This window comes from Hippichthys cyanospilos, chromosome 20 (genome assembly GCF_059441005.1).
Source record: "Hippichthys cyanospilos isolate Australia breed blue-spotted pipefish chromosome 20, RoL_Hcya_1.0, whole genome shotgun sequence".
NCBI lineage: Eukaryota > Metazoa > Chordata > Actinopteri > Syngnathiformes > Syngnathidae > Hippichthys > Hippichthys cyanospilos.
Window position 1 is genome coordinate 2386068 of NC_142388.1, and position 22727 is coordinate 2408794.

General features: G+C 39.9%; 1 protein-coding gene across 1 annotated transcript; it reads left to right on the forward strand.

Moving 5' to 3' along the window:
* Positions 1-15947: 15947 nt before the first annotated feature.
* LOC148406938 (very long chain fatty acid elongase 4-like) lies at positions 15948-22708 on the forward strand. The gene is made up of 7 exons (XM_088403086.1): positions 15948-16216; positions 17677-17768; positions 17860-18047; positions 18805-18885; positions 19097-19268; positions 19361-19488; positions 20765-22708. The coding sequence occupies exons 2-7, from the start codon at positions 17702-17704 to the stop codon at positions 21050-21052; spliced, it is 924 nt and encodes a 307-aa protein (XP_088259212.1). The 5' UTR covers positions 15948-16216; positions 17677-17701; the 3' UTR covers positions 21053-22708.
* Positions 22709-22727: the final 19 nt, after the last annotated feature.

Sequence of the window (22727 nt, forward strand, 5' to 3'; positions counted from 1 at the left end):
ATTTCACGTGGAAACATCCTTGAATCAATGGCTTGGTCGCTAAACTGTGTTGGCAGCTAAGAGGCTTTCGCTTCACTTCACCTTCACACAGAACATATTGACCAACGCAAGCACCAACATTCACGGAAAGCGTGCAAAAAGCGTGATCGGCCAGCCGGCGGCGGGTGTGCGCGCGTGTGTGCGTGTTAAAGCCGCATGTGTCTGTTTTCCGCCATGTTTGCACAGCAAATAAAGTTATCCCTTTAGGTCGGCAATGAAGTTCTCATTCATAAATCTAATGCAAAGTTAAACCGTAAAATAACACAACACTGTACATTTGCCAATGTGGTCTTTTGTGTTTAATTTTGTGTTTTTTTTTTCTTGGGAGGGGGGTGCTTCATCAAATCCTGGTGACTAGTCGCTGCTATTACTGGAAACAGATGCTTTGCTGGACTTAAAAGGGGGAAACATGAATTGCATGGCGATGCGTATTTTATCAAAAGTGGGGATTATAATGCTAGGCAGATTTTTATTCGTCATCTCTTGTAAGGGTCCACGTGAGGTCAAACAGGTGTTTCTAAAGTACAAAAAAAAAGTTAGCGCAGCCATGATTCTGTTTAAGGAGTGCAGAGGGCTACAAAGGTGGAATTAATCAGTGGTAGCAATATTAGCTTAGTTGTCTGATTTGCAGCGACGACAACTTTGCGTAGCTTGAAACCATGCAATGCATGAATCCAAAATACTAGTGTAACGACATTTTTACTCTTCAATCATTGACAACGCGTGGGAGCATGAACGGCACAGGATCGTCCACTGCAGAGCGGTTCTCACGTGATGAATGCGTATTTACAAATAACAGAAAAAAAACTTCATTTTATCCTAATAAAATACACAAGTAGTTATATTATACTTTAACAGTTGGGTTCAAAACAACCAAATTAAGGGTTTCAAATCGACTGAGCCAATATTTGGGTCAATATGACCCAACTTTCTGTCCTGTTTTGCACAAAACAACTCCCATAATTAAGTCGTTTTGCACAAGACAGCCTCAAATATAGCGTTGTAAAGAATGGCCCAAAAAGGTGAGTCAACTTGATTGAAATATTTTTAGATTGAGCAAAAACGTGTAGGCTATTGATTATCTATGATAAATATTTATTTCTCAGCGTCATACGTCTAAAACATACAAGCATACATGAAAAATGCCTGATTATCATTGAAACAAACTTTCTGAATACTCATTCCACAACACATACTTCTATTCTGGTGAACATCCTTTTCGTGTTCTTTCGTAACAAGAAAATAGCTGAAGGTAGCAAAGGGGCAGCCGGGGAGCTTAAAACACTGACATGTTTGTTTTTGTAATGACATATTTATGCTTTTCCAGCGTAGGTTCTAAAGTGACCCCATCAAAGGTTGGTCAGAGGTGAGCACAAAACAAAGGCTGAGAGGAGGGCAGTATGGAAACCCATCAGCAAAAAAAAAAAAAAAGCGGTTCTTTCATGTCTTCTTGTAGCCAATTATCATGTCAACAATCCAATGGTACATTTAGGATGAGCCCGTAAACAACGCAATTCAATGCGATGCTTGATGATGTCACCGTCGTAAGTCAAACAAACCGTCGCTGCATAACGTCTGAGTTGGACTGGCTTGAGACAGGCTGGCATCAAAACATCCTCCCGTCACCATGGAAACGCCACATTGCACAGAGCGCCATTGTGAAGGTGAAAAAAAAATGCAAAGACTCAAGTCTGGCTTGTGTTTGGGTTTCACGGCTCCACATCAAAAATGACAGAGAAATACCATTGTATGCTTCTTAAAAAATGGATTTTGTTTCAATGTATAAAATGTCGGCGGGCAGGCTTAACCAAAAAACGAGAAGTGAGGTCCACCATTGCGAAAACTAAGACTAAACTTACATTGGAAATGAGGCTTTTGCATCATATATTCTGGACGGTTACGATTTTAGTCAAAGTAATACATCCAACAAATATTTACAGGAGGTTTGATTTGTTCAAAAATATTCAGACAATAATATTGTATGCCAATTTTAAGTGAAAGTTATTCATGCTAAGTTAGTAACTATCGTATTTTCAAATCGGTAATTTTTAAAATAACACGTGAATTCATTCGATTCTGTTCATTGAAAAGAATGTTGACGAAATACACAAAAAGCAAAACATTATTGAAGAAAAACCGGCAAAATATATTGGACTCTTACATTTTCAAGGCGATTTTAGGAATATTAATTTTGGTATTGCTTATGTTTGTACAAAATAAGGAACTACAAAGTCAATTGAGTATTTCTTAGAGTAAACAATAACTAAAACTACCATGTACTGAAGCTAAACTACAATATTCAATATTTCAGAAAAATACAATCCTGGTCTTAAAATCCAAGTCATCTAAAGTTAAAAAAAACGAAAAAAAACACCAGCAGTCTTCATTTTCAGCATTGTGACAACTTCCACTTTAAAAGCCTCTTTCAAGATTTGCCTTGAATCTAAAAATGACATCATACTGGCACAAACAGCACTTAAAGTTCATCAAGGCCGATCCCATTCGCACCCCTTCCGCAAACTCTTCACTTTCCCATTCCCTCTCCGAGTTTGGGATAAATCACACAGTGATGAAACATAAATAAAGCAAGCAAAGTCCCGCCGCACAATTACAGCCCGTGTGCCAAGCCAGCGCTCGCAGTCTAATCACTTTCATATTAGTCTCAAAACTAATCCGATTAGCGTCGAAAAACACAAAGTTAAATTCTTAACCCTGGCCGACCACAAGCGGTGTTTGTCCGCCGTCACCTGGGAGCCGGAGGCATCTGTTTCACGTTGACGTCACGCTAAAAGATAAGAGCAAGACGCGGAAGACAATAGAGCTGGACTCTTTGAGATTGTGTTTGTGTGACTCACGGGGTGTTTGTGTGTGCGCGCGCTCTGTCCAAAAAAAAAAAAAAAAAAAAAGCCATGTGAGCGCAGCTGGTGAGCAGACATCTGCGGAGAAAGTGACAAAGCGAAAGACGGGGTGACGCTGAGGACAAAGGTAACTCGGGGCTTTTCAAACATGCTTCCTACAGGCTAAAAAATATCAATTACATTTGGATTTTGGTGGCTAGTAGGAACGGGATGAGATTACGTACCACGTCACAAGATTTCTCGTCCCAGCGCAGAACAAGATATATTTTTGGGGGTTCATAGGTTCAATGGAATTCACAGTGAGCTGCAAACTGCACATCCTTACATGGTTGCAGTTGCTACTGATCACTTTTGAGCAACATGGCTGCAGTTGCTACTGATCACTTTTGAGCAACATGGCTGCAGTTGCTACTGATCACTTTTGAGCAACATGGTTGCAATTTACAGATCACTTTTGAACAACATGGTTGCAATTTACAGATCACTTTTGAACAACATGGTTGCAATTTACAGATCACTTTTGAACAACATGGTTGCAATTTACAGATCACTTTTGAACAACATGGTTGCAGTAGCCACTGATCACTCTTGAAAAAAAAACACACACACAATTTGGTCATTCAAGAGGAAAAGTACTATTTGGTCTGCATATTATTTTTTCAACACTAAAAAAAATCACTTGTTTTATCAGCGTAGCAAACTACTCAAAATGATCAAAATACTGCGCAATGGTCCAACATGTCAAGCACTCATCAGGGTCAAAGAGGTCACGCGTTTTCATTCGAATCCTATGGTTAGATACCTGCACTAACAGGCAAAAAACAGCGTTGATAAATTGAAAAGACCCAAGGCCCGAATAGCAGACACATTTTTACAATTTTCATATTTGCAGAAAAAACAACAAAAATGAAATGCATCATTATGTGCGCCAAAGCCAACAGATCTGCTCAATAACAAGCATGGCTCCTCCTTGCCAGGGGCTCATAATCCCAACATGCTGAAATTGTTGTTGGACATTTTTTCTCAGCGGATGAACTCAGACCCCGCAGATAATAGGGAACGCATGGTGGGAATAGTTTGCAACACTGAGGGAGAAGAGAAGGCCGCAAACTCTTTTAAGGCGCATTTTTCCACCAGTCAGTTCAACGCAGCTAATTGTTGTCACAAGTTGCGGATGGAAACAAAAGTAACTAATGTGTACGTTTGTCGTGTGAAGCGAGGCACAGCGATAAACTCGAGGACATTAGATATTAATCAATTACTGTAAGCGATTAAGTCTATTGTAATGAAGCATTTAAGGTAATTAAGCACTCAAGTAAATTGCTATTTTAATCCTTTAAAATGTTCTCTCTTTATTGCAGGAGTTCTGTTGCAAAAAAATACCTGCAGTAATTGAAATCTGCCAAGTAGAGAATAAAGGTTTTTTTTTGGCATTTGTACCCTACTTTTAAGAAGGGTTTCTTTGTTAAAAAAAAAAAAAAAAAAAAAACATTAAATCAATATTTTATTGTTTGCCTGAACCGAATTAAAAGGAGGAAGAATATAAATACAAACAGAGTGTTAAACTGCAAATAAATGATATTCAAGTTATTTTTTGAATAAATGAAATATCTTTGAATTTATTTTGATTGGTGGTACTTAAACAGAAGAAAAATTGCAAGAAAACCCACAACAGAAAAAGTTAAGGTCACAAATTAAAATCCGTGATTGCGTGACGCCGCAATAATGAATCGTGATGTTGCGGGGGAACGCTGCACTGCAAATGAAGCTCGCGCGTCTTTTTCACAATCAGAACATTTGCGGTTCAAATCTCTGCTGTGACCCTTCCTTTTGGATTTTTTCATTGGGTTTTTGAAGATCCCGAAATCAAAAGTCAAGGGCCACGTAAAGTGATTTGCCCGACCCGACCCGGCCCCCGAGCTACATGTTTGGCACCTTCATCTCAGTGGGGTTTCAAAGCCGTAACGTAAGCTAGCGTCATCCTTCGGCAGTGTTGCGCAACTATTATGTCACCGCGCACGTAGCTAAGTCAGCTATCGTCACCCGCGGTGCAACGGAAACCCCGATGGTGATTTATCGCTCGTCCATACGGCGGCGAAGCGCTAAACAGAATCGACGCTTTACATGCTAACAATACGCGATGTATATTTAGTTTAAAGCAGAACGCCTCGAGCAGTCCTGTACAGCTTGACAGCTAACTGGAAGACCAGGTCCTGGATTGTTTATGATCCGACAACTGTGTCTCATCTGTGTTCCCAGATACGTCGCTGTAATTAGTTTGTTTACAAGCGTGGTTCCTACACGCCTATAATACATTTACTGACAATTCCCCCCGCAATCGTTTACCCCGGGCCGTGTTTTGAAGCTCGCAAAGTCCGGGATAAACCCGTCGGCCTAGCGGCCTGTGCCTCATTTAAGCCGCGCTCTTCAATTTCTTCCAGATCGCTACGTAGCCCGCGCCGTCGCCGCCCAGCGAGCGCTTCCAGAATCCATCTCCCCGCAGTACATCACCGGGGAAAAACAAGCCGGCCCCTCCCGCGCGGCTTCGACCGTCACCGTCGTAAATAACGGGCGCTGATAGCTGGTGTGAAGCGCCATAAAAAGATAGGAGCGCTTCCCTTCCCCTCGCAAATTACAACCTTCCAGATCCTTCAGCGCTCCGTCAAATGCGGCGGTCATTAATCAAGGCCCGAGAGAAAAGCGCCTTAATTCCTCGCTTTGAGGGGTTTGCTGGTAAAAATAATGCAGGTGGTGTTCTGGATGTCTTTATTAAGAGCGGAACCGCTACCAATTTTCTTCTTTGTGGGCTACTTAAGGAAGGGATGCCAAACTCATTTTCATCGGAGGTCAAATCAGATAGTCTGTGTAAGATTGTACTTTATGAAACATGGAGTGATTTACAGCTACTTAAAGGTGTAGAACGGGATCCAAATCGGTATATTGAAGCTAGATGTTAGTCGATGGTGTTATTGCAGCGTATCTTAGCATTAAGCTAGCAAAAAACATAGGCAATTGATTTGGTTTAGTGGGCCACCCAACAACAACAACAAAATGGTGGGGCGGATATTGCCTTCCGGTCTTAATTTTGACATCTATGCTTCAAGGTACCTTAAACTGGGATTGTTTAGCTAGCTAGTAGAGATGCGGCAAAAAAACAAAACAAAATCAGAATCCTGATGGCCTGTGGGTAGAAGCTGTTAGCCAGCCTCGTAGTCCTGGCCCTCAGGCCCCTGTAGCGCCTGCCTGGCAACATCTTAAAAAGATTGTGCTGTGGGTAAGTCTAGTCTCTGATGAGGTTGGAAGAGACAACAACATCACACCAACGACCAATTTAAAAAAAAACAAAACTCTGCAAATAATACATCCCATCACGTCTTTATCAACATCAATATACCGCCATTAAAAAATCATATTCAATCTCTGACTAAGGAGTAAGAAATCCTTAGTCAATTACGCTATCATTATTATTATCATTATTGTTAGCCGCAAACTAAACGGTGCATGTGGTGCATTCAAAATCAGTTGTACATTTCCAACTCTGGAAAAAAGGTCCATTAACGCCTTAGGCATTAATAACCGAAAATTCTAAACAATGTGAGCTTTTTATGAATCGGAATAGTTAAAAAAAAAAAATAAATCAATTCTCAATCGAATCATAGACCAAAAAAATCAGAATTGAATCAAATCATGAGAGTCAAAGATTCTGATCACCAGATTTTGACTCCATGAACAGGTCTTTGAATACAACATCAGTTCCTTTAAAGAGCTCTTAACGGCGATAACGCACGAGAAACTCGTCCCGACGCGTTGAAATTGGCCGTAAGCGGCCATTTTGTTTCTTTGTTGCTCCATGTGGTCCTCATTAAAAGCCCAATGTTTAAGTTTGGCTTTTTTCTCACTTTAGATTTTACAACCCTTCAGTAATTTACCAAAGAATTACGAGGTGCAGCTTTGAGGTCGAGTACTTGTCTGAGTGAGTAATCTATTTGCAAGTCATGCAGGGACTACAAACCTTCCCACACATTTCTAACCGAACCGGCCTCATGCTCCAACAGCTAATCGTACAAATAACAGTGCTATCTTTAGGCACAATCAGAAGTGATTTCGGAAAAAAACGGCATATTTTACTTGATAAAACAAGTCTGCAAGTTTGACTTTTTTTGCTTTTGTTTTTTCTTTCAGAGTTGTCTGCGTAAAAGTGAGAGCATTAGATACCAGCGCAGGTCTGTTTCATTATCGGGGAAAATAAAGGAATGCCGGTGACGACAGACGTCTGCGATGCCTTCTCTTATTTTAGCACAATTTTGACCAGAGACGGAGCGTGTAATCGCATATTTGTAAAAAAAAAAAAAAAAAAAATATGGGCAAGTAGCTCAAATAAATGCCAATATGCGCGTGGAACTTTACGTTATTTATTGATGCTTTGTTTTCTGGTATTTTTCTTTGTTTTTGTAAGTAAAAGTACTCTTTTTAACTGAATGCTTGTTTCAGTTTATAAATGATTGACGACGCACAAAAAAGAAAACAATGGTTCTAAACTCGAAGTTTTCGGTTTTGACAGTCGATTCATTATTAATTTTGACATCGGATGGCAGAGGAACCTGTTTTAAGTTTTTTTTTTTTTTTTTTTAAAGACTTACATCATTGAAAAAGGTTAACCCTTTGGTGCTGATGGCTGTATGGGTCCCTAATGTAAACTTTGAAATCATATAAAGCTAATTTGCAAGCATTTAGGAATGAGCACATGGTGCCGCTTGGAACCTGTTGTTGGGGGGGTGCAAAATGTTTTCGCTTTCCTGGGGGGGGCTTTGCAAAATATAAATGGAAAACCTTGGTCTAGACGAATGACCCAAATCGGGCTAAAATTGACATAAAAAAAGGACTCCTCAGGTGGTCCGCTTCAACCCCAACTTAGTTCTATAAAAATGGAAGTTTTTTCCTTTGATTTCCCGAGTCAGCAACCACAGAAGAAATGACGGGGGTGAGAGAACACGTGCGCGATGACTCACGGTCTACGGAAAGAGGGCAAAGTGAAGAAAACAAACGCTGATTGGAATGAACGATTGATGCTGAAAGTCTTGGCCAGATGGCTCGCACGTGCGGGCGCGCGACGTCCCCCGTCCTCCACATATCAAACCTCGGCCTTGCCGTGCTCGTCCTATTTGTGGAATCCAGCTAATGTGAGCAAATATTCAAAGGTGAAAGTAAATAGCTCACACCTATCTTTCCCTTGGACGTATTTATCTTTTCTCGGAATTCTTCAGATGTTTGAACGCGGCGGTTCGTTGCGAGCTTTCTTTTCCGGCGTGGCTATGAAAAACGGCAAGGTTTATTTAGACGGGAAACTGCCCGTCGATGGCCGACAGCTGTGTCTTCCCGCGGACTCGCACCCAATCAATAATCACGAGGATTGGCGAACGTTGTGACATCCCGAGCGACTATTTGGAAGTAAGGGCCGAGAGAGAATGACATCAATTGCTGCGCATGCATTTTTCCACACACTAGTTTCCAATTTGCGCGATGTCGTTTTTGATGTTGGAGGGAGCGTTCAAAAATGTCCGTCTGCAGCATATGGCCCTTTTGCAAAAACACTCCCATTTGATTTGAATGACTCAATCGCCGCTGCGGCTTTCCAGTTCCTTGGATGCACAACTGCGTGTCACGCGGACGACGACGTCTCAGCGGGAAAATGAAACTCGGGCTTGGCTTTTGAGCCAGGCATTTGAAAACGATTCCCGTGACAGAACTGATTTAGTGCGTTTTCGGCGCGCAGACCTCCGCTAAGACCCAGAAAATACCGCTCAGTTCTTTCCTTCCAATTTCCCTTATTGTCACTAGGGCTGTCACAGTTGAATTTTTTAGAAACAATTATCCTACTGACTATCTCATCAATAAATCATTCATCTGAGAGAACTTGCAGCATTTTTTTGCACCACAGTAACTGATTATTTTGCATTAGTGGAAAACAATAACAATTAAACAACAAAGGCACACAAGAGGGATTCGTGTCGTTCTCAAACTTTTTGAAACTGGTTGCAATAACATGTTTGGTCATCATTTTCCAACGTGAAAGAGGATGTTTGCAAATGTCATATTTGGATAAAAGGATAATCAGCGATCTAAATCGAAAAGTTGCGCTTATCGTTTTTTGTTCCATCCCTTAATAATAATCACGATAATATTAATTACTACAACAATGAGAAGAACCCAAATTGTATGGATTTTCTTCTGAGGTCCGTGTCAATTATTGTAAAAAAAAAAAAAAAACTAGGGAGGCAAAGAATTTTGGCCCCCGAATTAATTTAAAAATAATTATAAGCCATGATGTAACATTTGATCAAAGTCAATGCATTTCTACGCGGGCCCATGTTTGCTATTCACGGGCCCGGCGAAGGACATGCGCGCTCATCTCCCCGGGTGCAAAGTCGGGCAGTGAACTCAGACGCGGCAGGGTCGCGGGCACTGGGTCAGTCCGTTGGGACGGAGGCATCCTTTCCAGATTAGCATTAACAGAACATGACAGTGCTGAGAGGCTTTGAGCTGGGCCCGGGCTCACGGATTAAAGCGGCCCGTTGCCGTAACTGCAGCGTGTACCTACAACACGCCGGCCCGGTTGCGTAATACCTAATGTCGTATAATTCTCAACGTCCTTTCGAGTATTTTTGATATAATTGGCTGGCCTGCGGTTCGCCAGTTGACATATGAGCATTGCAAATTTGCAGGGATGGACAAATGACGTTTCGTGAAATACTTGTATTTATAAGAGCAGCACCTACAGAAGTGTAAAAAAACCAAACAAACAAAAAAACACACACAAGTGCTTCATGAAGTTTTTTTTCTCATCACCAGAAAATTGTCACCAGGCGAAAGTTTTATTTATTTATTTATTTATTTAATTGCTGTAACACTGCTCCATAATTCATACTGCTTCCAGATTTCTCAAAACGGGATTTGTTATAGTTTGCATGTTAGAAAGCTTTTATGCTATCATTATAGTTGCTAATCCTTAACTGGTTAACAAAATGGGTACCGGCCAATAAGAAGAGGCGATTTGATGAAATCGTGAATTTTAAAGGATGAAAAACCAAGAAGCAATGTCAAAGACAGTGAAGGGATGTTCACTGTTTTGAAGCTTAAAAATACACTAGTAAGCTAAATGTTATGCTAAGAAGAAAAAATTGTTTCTCACACACACAAAAAATAGAATTTCACCATGTGCTCCCATTGTACAAGTTTTGACTTGTGAGTTCCTCTTTTTTTCAGATCATTTTTGAATGCCAGAAATGAGAGGTTTACAGGTTGGTACAAGACAATTCCTGGAGCTGATAAGCTATTCTCCGAAATAAGGTGATGGATGGGAAATCTTGCTTGCATGAATGTGTTGCAACATATCCTTAGGGCTCAATCTTTTGTTTTTACATTGTAAACCCTGAGGACGTCAATCCCTGTCTTTGTCCTGAATAAAAAACACGAGGAAGCTAAAATATTGCATAGATTGCCAAAACATGACACCAAATGCTTGCAAACGGGAAGGGATATACATTTAGCCCATGTCAGACTCATTTACTGCCATTCAAAATTGGAAATATTGTCAATTATGGACATATTGAAAACCCCATGTTTTATCATGCGATTTCGCCCGATTTTTGAATGAATCCTTTCAACAGCAACTCGCAAATGGGGCGCAATAGAAATTTTTGTGTTGACACCCCAAAACTTATGACATTTGCAAGCATGACTTTCGTGATTAGCTTAGCCAGGAATCCCATAATGCAAAAGTCTTCAAAAGTCATAATACTCTATTATAAATATAAATATTATGAATACAAATAAATATTCCTTTCAATATCATAAATATTTAAACGTACAGCGTAATTACGTTTGCTATTGTCCCATTTTTGTACTGAAAGGGGGCGTAGACACCCAGGGTTTAAACTAAGACCCAAGCAGTCATTAGGTTATATTTGCATAACCGATCGTTTTGGATGGCTTGCTAGATGGCAGAAAGTGAGGCTAAAGAGTTTTGGGAAGAACTGGGCCAGAAGCAACTGTAATTAGTGACCACACAGCACTGGAAGGACCTCATGTTGACATCTGCCAGCCAGGCCACACTTTTGCGGATCCTTTCTGCTGACACCGTGCAAAAAGCTAAAAACGATCCCAGAAAACAATGATTATTTTGTAGTGGCGCTTGCTTTTTTTGTGCATTCGCATGGTCTGACTAATTCGAGTCGTGAGTGGCCCACGCCGGGTGCCAACTGAGGACAGATCCTGCATGGTGCTCAGATTTCCTCTGGCCCTGCCAAGACAGTGAACTAAGCGCAACTGCCTCCAGCGAGCTCCAGTCCGAGGAGGAAAATATTTACCCTTAAAAAATATTAGCGGACTTTTTAAACATGGAAAGTTCATGTTGTAACGGCACATCCATGCTGAAGGGTTATAACTCTGGTTTTAGTTTGAGGACTTGCATAAACTGATGTTTTTCTTTGGAGAGAAGGAAGCGTAGGTTTCGTGGGTATGTCTGAAGCGGGGACAAAGAATGTCATTACGTATTAAGGAAGTCGGCAGCTTGGAGCCAAGACTCGGATTTCATCAAGACCACCACCCAAAGTACTGCGGGCCTAACGCACTAAAGTTTGCCTTCATCTCTGACTGACAGGGACCAAGTCAACTTGAGAATGCTCCTGAAGATGAAGGCACAACTATTAACTCATTCAATCCCAAAGACGGATATTTACGTTTTAGAAGAATCAAGACATTCCATACCAAGTACTTGGTCATGTGATTTTGATTTTTATTTCAAGTGTAGCTAAAGAAGTGCCTAAAAATGCCTGGTTCTAAAAAAATATCAATTTACTCCGGGTGATTAAGTATTTAAGAAATCAATGACTTTATACATCTAACTAATCAATTTTTTGAGATACATGAGTTGCTAAAGCAATCAATTAATTCAGCACTTCATTAATCAAATATTTTAGAAGTCAGTGCCTAAAGCGATCCATTCCTTTATTACTTAAATACATAAGTAATTGATTACTTTAGTACTTCAGTACCTAAGGTAATAGATTACCTTTTTCCTAATTCATTAATTTCCTCATTCACCAGCTTTTTTTTAACACTCATTCAGCCAAATTTTGAGAAAAAGATTTAACCATCTGTTCACTTCCCCAAGCAGACTTACATTCCACACAATAGAGCAAATAATGAAGTTGACAATAAAAACAGTAATAGAGTGATAATGAGGCACTCGTAGTAGAATAGACTCACATTATAAACATATTATGACGTATGTGTGTGTGAGTATATATATACACAGTATATTTTTTTTTCTCAATATTGTGTTTTTTCTAGACTGTATGCAATCAAGATCACCATGTCAAAAAACAAAAACAAAGATAGTATGCAGAGCTACTGTTGTGATCATTAAGTGGCATGATCTATTTATTGTGCAGTTGAGCCCCACTATTTGCGGGGGAACTGGGATTATTCCGACCCACAAATAGCAAACATTTGCGTATAATGACAGGCATTGAAATGCATTAGAGAAAAAAAATTATACCGCAAATTTTCCCACACATTCTATACCTAAAACCTCATTTGACATTAAAAAAAAAAGTGCAATAGTATAAACAGAAACGCTACAAAATGAATTGGTTAGCTCAAACTGAAATCTTCACCCCGTGGCCAAACTCATCACCGAGGTCATTTCACCATAAAACGGTTAGTTAGCGACAGGAAGCTGTAAACAAGTTAGTAAAGCATAAGTGGGAGAAAGAGCGAAGAAACAGTCAAAAGCAAAGCTCCATCATCTGGGCTGTGTTAAGGCCCCGAGCGCTCCTGGCCCGAAAAACAACTTCCTTTGGGCAAAAAAACAAGACAACCGGAGCGTACGTATCGGCATGTACGCACGTTAAGCTTTTATGAGGAACAGTAAAAGAAACAGTCGCTCAGCTAACTTTAATGCCACATATATTGAAAGGCTGCGGACGCGGAGAGGGAGCGAGATGGGCTACTCAATGGAACCAGTCAAACGTCAGCTTGATGTATTTGCCTTTCCAATTAAAACCATATGAAAAGACTGGACTGGAACGCGCTGGATTCGGATTACACACGCACACGCTCTGAAGGAGAGTGACACTTGGCAATTACATGAAATTTGAGGGGAAGAAGGAGCCGCACAAATATTACATATGAATATTAGATTAGTTGCGAATGTCGATGGTGAAGAGGCGGCCGTTAGAGATGCGGAATGATTGTGCGTGTGTGTGCGCGTGATGCAATTTCTCCAAATGAGGCTTACGTAGCCGAAAATGAAATTTGAATCATATTCTCACCCCACACTTAACACCCTTTGATATGATATACAATACATGGAAATAGCTTGAAGAAGTTGCAGCAATTTGAATGTTGCCGAGTTGAAATTCCTGGTTTTGCCACAGTCATCATTTTATTCGGTTCGTAATCTCTTGTTTTCATACTCTATGAGTACAATTAGAACCTTTTAGGGAAATAAAAGTTGATACCTTAAAGAAGTTGTTTTTGTACAAGTGCCCCTGCCTCCACCCCCCCCCCCCAAAAAAAAATAAAATTATATATATATATATATATATATATATATATATATATATATATATATATATATATATATATATATATATATAAATACTTATATGGTTGGGTTACTTTTAAAGCATTTGAAAAGAGACGGTATTTGAACTATAGCCCATACAGCGGACAACCAAACTTAGTTACCGGCACAAAACGAAAAAAAAAAAAATGACGGGTATGTGGTTTGACTTTAAACAGTTGCTTGGCAGCTCATCGGAAAAATAAAACCCTTTAAATGAGAAGTTTTGAGAAATCTTTCTATGAGAAGACTGTAGAGAAAAAAATGCCTGCAACCATGAATCAGAGTTGGTATTTTTTTCCAACGGTATTTTATTGGAAAATAATCCGACTAAAGGTACAAAAACAACTAGAAGAGCAGTCTTTCAATTAAAATGTTAGGTTTTTTTGAAGAATTTATGGTACTTCCAAGATTTTAACAGGTATATATCTGAAAAATGTGATTTATATAACTAGATTATTTCATTATTTCGTGTCATATTTACATGATCATTTAAAGAGGAAGTTTTTGCAGAAAAAGCTGCCTCTGAGCAGTTGCGGAATGTTTTGTCCGAGAGTGGTATTTCCCCAAAAGGCTCTCGAGGTATGTGTAAAATGGCGCGTCCCGGGTGGTGTGCGTTGAATGTGCCCTTCACAGGAGGGGGGGGGAGCGAGAGGAATAGTAAGAGCGAGAGAGAGAGCATGAGAGCGAGATTTCCCTCACACATTGGGTGGTTTTTACACATGTCAAAGCAGACTAATAATTGAGCATGATGGATGTCTCAAGGTTTGACTCGGATAGAAACGCCTTCGCTCAGTGGCAATTTCCACTTTGGGAGGTGTTTGTTTGCCTTTTTCAACATGGAAATAGCTGAAAAATATGACAGGGTTTGGGTGTTGTTGCTTTAACTGATGCTTGAAAACAACAAAGGCTGAAAACACTTCCGTTACAAAACAAATTCTCTCACTAAACACTACAACAGCGGCGACACAATGTCTACCATTTGCATTTATAGAGATCGACTTTTTAGGAGGCTGAATTTGTTTATTTAACCCCGATAATGTATGAGAAAAATCCCATTTTTCTCATTGGAAATAATTGAAAAATGCCATTTTTCCCCTCATGCATTTCAATGGTCAGCAATTTTGGCCAGTGCCAATCCACTAATCTAATAATTTTGTCATAATGCAACCTGCCACCCGGTTTCCCTGCGTTTTGAGTCCCCAATCACACCCGCCGCGTCAGGGGAGGAAGAAATATAAAAATGAGTCCATGTCCCAAATGGGGGCCACAGTATTAGCCTGGAAAAAAAACCTTGCAAATATACATGACGGGAAAACAGGAATCGGAGTAAAAAGAGTAAAGCATCAGCTGAAACACATTCCGAAATGCTGAAATCTTATTTGATTTCAATTATTTAACATTAACTCCACAGTTTTGACCTTAGATGTTGGTCCGCATCCAAATTTCACATGCTCTAATTTGCCACAGGTTCCACTCTACAAGTGCCATAATAAGCATATTATTATTCTATGAATACTGACAGTGTGAGTTAAAGTGACTAGCAGTGTCAACACGCCCGCAAACACCAATGAGGACTCTCCGTTCTCTCACCGCTTTGAATAACAGCACTTTATGGATCCACTTGGCACCCTTGGATCTCCCACTTATACCCATGGAAAAGTAAAGTAACGGCACGGATCCATTATTGGCGTTGGCACAATGGAGGCATTTTAACAGGCGCTTGCATAATATTATATAAACTTCAAAAAGGGAAACGTTTATACTAAATGTGCTAATGGTGAATTACTGTGGTGTAAATGTCGAGTGAAGAAAGCGAGCATGTGTTTTAATTGTTTTGGTTTAAAAAAAAATGCAGGAGCCATGTGCAAAATTGATTTCATTGTAAAACTAAACTTAAAATATATTACAAAATGAACGGTAAATAGTAACAAATAAAACTAAGAGGTATTTGAAAAAAATGAAATAATTCGACTAAAACAAACAAACAACAAAGTTGAATAATTCAGATACGCATTATGTTCAGCCTTTAGTGCCCGATTTGTCCCCCCAATATATTTTCATATCACTATTTGAAAAGGTTGCAGCTTGTATCGTCTAGAATTGTTGTTTGGTGCAATTTTGCCACTTTGGCACTTAATTGTAATTCAAAAAAAAAAAGTGCCAAATGTGAGCACTTTTTATCATGGCTTGACAATCAGCTCGACGTCGCCATCTTGTGGACAAACTGAGCAATGGCATTTCCGTGTTGCACGGAGACAATGAAAGACAAAAATTAAAATCAAATCGTTATAATTATGTTCTTTTTCCATGTAAAATGGTGTGCTTTTGAGTGTTGTGAATATTTATTCATGAAATAGTGGTGGTCGTTCATTATTAAAAGGGCGTCACACGGGAGATGAGCTACGCGTGCGCATGCGCCTGGCAGCCGGCTCCTCTTGAGTCGGGCTGCGAGAAGATGAGGAGGCGAAGCGGCCGGCTGGCACCTACGCCCTAAAATAGCCTTCCTTCCTTAGAAACGTTTTTAATCGACTTGCCTTGCTTGAGAACATTCTCCCCTTTGAACAAAAACTAAACAATTCAAGAAATTTCATGTCGAGGGGTAAAGGAAGCCCTGTGGAGACGGACGAGGTGTGACGCTGGGAGAACAATTGCACCGGATGTCATTAAACGCCTCTTAAAAAGCAAGGAGGTAAGTAGAGGATATCGTGATGTTTCCAAATGTGTTTATGTGCTTTTTTTCTTCCGTGTTGCATCGTCGAATGATTTGGATTACAAGAGAGTAGTTTTCGGTTTTAATTAATAGCGATTATTATAGGATGGAGAACGGTTTCAGTGTGATATAGTAAAAGTTCAATTAAATCCTATTAGAACTCGCACATATGAAACTGTTATGAATCAGAGATGGGTTTTGGTGTCACATTGCAGCCATTGGTAACAGTGCTAGTTTTTTTTTTTTTAAGATGGAAATGGTGCAAATATTCAGTACCATAAATGGTCTTTTTTTTGTGTGCGCGGAGCGTGAAACATTCAGCGGGCATTTGTACTTAGGCCCTGCAAGCGCCTCTAAGCTCGTTGATCAATTGAATTTAAGCCTCTTGAGCGCCCTGACACAAGAACCTGCTGACGCATGCGCCACCATCTTTTTGTCAGCGCCCCCAACCCGAGTTAACACTGGTTTTTGCGCACCCCCCCCCCCCAAAAAAAAAAAACAAAAAACAAAAAACATGTCAATTTATGTATTTATTTAATTTTATTTTTTGAGGGAGCTTGCCCAAGTAAATATGCATGAGTGTAATTCCAGTAACTTCAGGCCAGCATTTATAAGAGTCAATGAATTATTAAGAGGGGATCTGGTTTGGTGCACGGGATTAATTATAGATTAATAAACAGATACCTGCTCTCATCACACAGGCGATTATGCAACGATGCTGCGAGAGTGAATGAGATGCATATTTCAGCTTCGGTTTTTTTTTAAATCCTATAAGCAGACAGGATCGGGGGATGTTTTATGTAAAGTGCCAGTATGCATGAATTGAAGTGCTACAAAAGTGATTTAACATTGAAATGTTTTAAACAGGACAAGTAACACAAATGAGACATAACTTGATTATAAATTATCAGAATGTGCTAAATTGCATATATGGTGAACATCTTCAATTGGAATCAATCTAGTCACTTTTTTTGGCTGGGGATCGAGCCTATGTTATTTGTTAACAAAAAAATAAACAAATAACAGCATTGCAGTGCTTTAGTCTTGCAGCCACCTTTAAATATAGCTAGCTTTTTGCCGCCACCTTGTGGCACCCGAAGGTAAAAAAAAATAAAAACTTTTGGGGGGATGTGCACACTTTTGCAACCATATTTGGATTATTTTTATTCCCTGCATCCTTTTGAAAAAATTCTTATGCAAGTTATAGATCAATTCAATGGAAAATTTAAAGACTTCTTGGTTTACCTTTCAAATATCAAAAACCAAGCTTTAAAACAGAGGTGTGCAAATTTTTTATATGTACTGTAATTTACATGAGAAAAACCTCAAGGCGCATCAGCAAACAAAAAAAAAAAAAAAACTATATAATGGTAATCCTGCCTCAATCTGCTAACAGCGTGAAAAGTGAACCTGATTCTATTTTTGTTTATCTATGACAGTGTAATCGAGTGCAACGGCAACGCCATGGAGGCTGTAACGCATCTGGTGAACGATACTATAGAGTTTTATAAATGGAGCCTTACTATAGCAGGTTAGTGCCCCCCCAATCACCCCCCCCCCCCCCCCCCCCAATCAATACACAAGCAGCATGTCCTGTAACCTGACTGAATTAATTTCCCCAGACAAACGGGTGGAAACATGGCCGCTGATGTCGTCCCCCTGGCCCACGCTGGCCATCAGCTGCCTGTACTTGCTCTTCCTGTGGGCGGGGCCTAAATACATGCAGAACCGGCAGCCGTACACGCTCAGGAAGACCCTAATTGTCTACAATTTCAGCATGGTGGTCCTCAACTTCTACATCGCCAAAGAGGTATTTGCTCATTTCTAACAGTTTCATTTGATTTTTTTTTTTTTTTTGGTCCAATCAGATTTCAGCACTTGTGTTGTTGCCAGGCAGTTCATTCAGCTCCACATTCAGCTCCAGCTTTGCTTGTTGATATATCAGAAACCCATGGTTCTTTTTTTTTTTTTTAAGTCAAGTACACCCTAACCAACGCTAAGCATATTTAGATGATTTTTTTTTTTTTTTTTTTTTTAAACTCGGGTCCCTTAACTGTTGGGCAGACGTGCTAACCACTCAACCACTGTGCCGCCACATATATGCATAAATACATAAATATATAAACATATATATATAAATACACATATATAGACATAAATATATATACAACTGTTTCATTTCTAGGCCATATACTGGAAAATTGCCTCACTAATAACAATGGACATCGAAATGAAACTTAATAATATAAAAGCATGCAACGTTTTGCAAAAGAGTCACTACAACACAAACGAGTGATAAGTTGCTTCATTTTCCATTTCATTTACTCTTAAATTGAAAAGAAAACAGGACTGTTCCTCTCACGGCATTGAAAAGCATTCCAATAGATTTTCTCATGTCTGTTTTTGTGGAATGTTTTTTTTTTGGGAGGGGGGACTATATTCAGAACAAATGAGTGATCTTATGATCAGCTCATTTTTAAATAGAATAGTCAAAACAATAGTGGGGGGCTATAAATAGTGTAAAGGATGTATTTACTAAAAAAAGACTTGAACTGTCTTTGCATCAGCTCCTGATTGCCTCCAGAGCGGCCGGCTACAGCTACCTCTGTCAACCTGTCAACTATTCAGATGACGTCAATGAAGTCAGGGTGAGACCCCTCCTCCTCCTCCTCCTCCTCCATAACACACATGAAAATCAATAATAGCGGCCCTCTGACAGAAATAAATATGAGTTTAAAAATGAGTCTGACAGTCCTGTTTTACGCACTAAACCTATTTAGACAGTGCAAAAATAAATACATAAATAAAACGGAGGTACTCACAGTCATGAAGTCCTCTTTTTTCTGTACCCGTCTCTAGATAGCATCTGCTCTTTGGTGGTATTACATCTCCAAAGGGGTGGAATTCCTGGACACGGTCTTTTTCATCCTGAGGAAGAAGTTCAACCAGGTCAGCTTCCTCCACGTCTACCACCACTGCACCATGTTCATCCTTTGGTGGATCGGAATCAAGTGGGTCCCTGGTGGACAAGGTGAGAAAAAATGCCGTACGGTTTAAAATGTTGGATGTCATGAAGTTCTGATTGTATTCTTAGAAGGTATTAAACTTTTTTTTTCTGCACAGCTTTCTTTGGTGCAACTATCAACTCGGGCATCCATGTGATCATGTACGGTTACTACGGTCTGGCTGCGCTGGGGCCACAGATGCAGAAGTACCTCTGGTGGAAGAAATACCTCACCATTATGCAGATGGTGGGCATCACAAAAATATCAAGCTAACTTGACGCTACTTGTCACGTTTAAAATCTGTGAAGAGTGTACTTTGGGCGGTGGAAGCAAATGTCTCTGGGTCAATATGACCTGGAGATGTGTTTAATTACCCAAGTGTATTTAAAAAAAAAAAAAAAAAAACTTTCTTTTTGTGCGGAGACACACTCGCAAAGTAACAAAGGTAAGACCTAATTTATACATACGTGTTATTTTTATTTACCAGGATGAGTACTAACATCCTGGATCAATTTGGCCCACGGTCATGTGTAATTTTCCAAAGGTTTCAAAAACATTTGTTTGTGTGTGTGTAATACTGCAAACTAACAAGTTTTCTTCTTAGAAACAACAATAAGATTCCTGGGTCATTTTGACCCAAAATGTCCTTATTTAGGCACCCAAACCTGTCCAAAATGTGAGTTATCCAAATCCAATATTATGTTTTTAACTGTGACATATGTTCATTTCTCAGGTATAGCAATAATGTGTCTGGGTCAATATGACCCGGTGGCATCTTTATTTACCCAGGAGTGTAAAAAAGTGGAAATACACTCACAAAGTAAAAAAATGACTTAATTTATACCTGTGTTATGTTTATTTTCCTGGAATTATAACAACATCCTGGGTCAGTTTGACCCAGGGTCATGTGTTTAATTACCCAAAAATGTCAAGAACTCAGTTTTGTGTGCGTGTGTGGAAACACACTCACAAAGTAACAAATGCCAGAGTTAATTTGTATCCCGGTGTTATGTTTATTTCTCTGGAATTGTAAAACCATCCTGGGTAATGCGTAATTATTCAGAAGTGTCAGAAACAATTTTGCGTGTGCAATCTTGCTAACAAATCTTGTAATTCATTATTTTCACCCTCAGAAACAGCTATGATTTTCCTGGGTCGTTTTGACCCACATTTCACTTCACTCATTTACTCTCTAAGACGTATTTTTAGGTATCTTTCGTGAGTAGGCATTTAATCATAGGCTTATTCATTTATTTACTGACTGGTTAGCTAGCTAGCTAGCTAACTGACTAATATTTTTATGTCTCTTTCATGGGTCTAGGCTTTCAATCATGGGTATTTATTTACTGACTGGTTCACTTAGCCAGCTAGCTAGTTTGGAAAGCAGAAAATATTTGAAATATGTCAAAAGGCATCGTAACGAAAAGACATTCACGAAAACGTCGACAAACGCTACAAACGAGCTAGCGGTAGAAACGGAGCTAAAATTGTAATTGTCGGCATTCTGCTTCTGTGCCATTAGATCCAGTTCCACGTGACCATCGGCCACGCCGGCCACTCCCTCTACACGGGCTGCCCCTTCCCCAACTGGATGCAGTGGGCATTGATCGGCTACGCCGTCACCTTCATCATCCTCTTCGCCAACTTCTACTACCACGCCTACAGACGCAAGCCGTCCACGGCGCAAAAGGGCCAAGCGAAGACCGTCACCAATGGCGTGTCAAAGGCCGCCAACGGCCTCAGCAAAGCAGAGCAGGTCCCGCCGGACAACGGCAAAAGGCAAAAAAAGGGACGGGCCAAACGGGAGTAAAGGACGTTGAACCAGAGGACATATTTAAAGGGCCGGAGACGGAAGATCGGGGGGAACGGTGCAGAAAATGTTTGCCCTGCCATTGCCCGTCAAATTTTGTCACGTTTCTTTTTCAAAGTGAGCAAGGCAAAAACGCTGAACACGTAGGCTTCATTGTTGTCCTGTCCAAACATTTTTGGACCGCACCACACCCGGAAGGTTTCTGACAACACGCGCCAATTTACTATCCAAAAAGTTCACACAACTTTTCTTACAAAGGAAGCCAGTCTGTTTTTTTTTTGAGAGCTTCAATAGTATAATTCTGCTTGTAGATATGATTATTTTTTAGCAAGGGTCACCAACCTTTTAGAAAGTGAAGTCCTGATATATGCCAATGGCTACAATTTTGATCAACGCTTCTGAAACGACTAATTTCCTCCATTTTTTTTTTCATTTTTATGTCAACTCATTCAATCCCAAAAACTTATTTATACGTCAAAAGAGCCCACTCACTCAACCCTAGGGACTTCTTTCCAGTATATATATTTTTTCAAACGTTGAGATAAAGGGTCTGAAACAGTTTATTTTTTTCACACTTTCGAATGATCGCTTCCACAACATTCCTAGGAAATCCCAATGTCCCATCAAGAGGTCAGCAGGCTACTCATGGTCTGTGGAGACTCCTGACAAAGTATTATTGAAAGGGAGACCCCCATTTTTTTTTAGAGGGGGCCGAAGATATATGTTTACAAAGTGTTGCTGTATAATGAAAAGTACCTTCAAATTTTTATGTATTTATTTTTTGCTTGTATCTGGATTTCTTCCTTTCCGTACAAAACGTGCGTTTCATTGGACAGCAATGACATTTAAAGGGGAAGTCAACCCCTGGATTTTTTTATTTTCCAAGGATATGTTCTATGCAACCCCACTAATCCAAACACAGTTATTATGATTAATATTGCGTATGTGAAATGTGCATTACCGTCTCAGGGGCAGCCATTTTGCCACTTGCCGTCAACTGAAAATGACATCACAGTTGCTCAGAGCTGAGATAACGACCAATCACATCTCAGCTTGCAAATGTCACATGACCAAGCAGAAAAGGAGGTGAGCAAGTGTGATGTCATTTTTAGTGGACAGCGAGTGCCCCTTGAGATGGATTCAAATGAATGGATTTTGCTGCTTAATTCATATTTTGCAAAATTAATCAGGGTTCCCTTTTCACACTAATGGGGGCACATATGATGTTATGGTAAAGAAAATTTGGGTCGACGTCCCCATTAAGGAATAATTATAAAGCGATTTCTCTGCAACTTGTACAGGTCACTGTGCTGCATTTATGGCATTGTATCTTAAAGTGTTTGTTTTTATAACTGTAAACACTGCTTGGGGGACGGGGAACAGTAGTTTCTTTTCATTTCTAGTGTTTATGCATTTTATGTCTTTGGAAACATAATTTTTGTGGGCCCTCACGTTTTTTTTTTTTGTTTGTTTTTTGCTGTGCGATGTAGCCGAGAATAAAGAAATTGAGATTGAGCTCCGCGTTGTCCTCTCACTGCTGCCACATAGGGTCAAAGGAAAGAGCTTTTGTCTGGAAGCAAAATGTAACTTTTTCAGACTTTTTATTGCTGCACGTACCCACCGGGGAAAAAAAATAAAAGACAGACGGCACCCTTATCCATTGTGTCCGCTCATT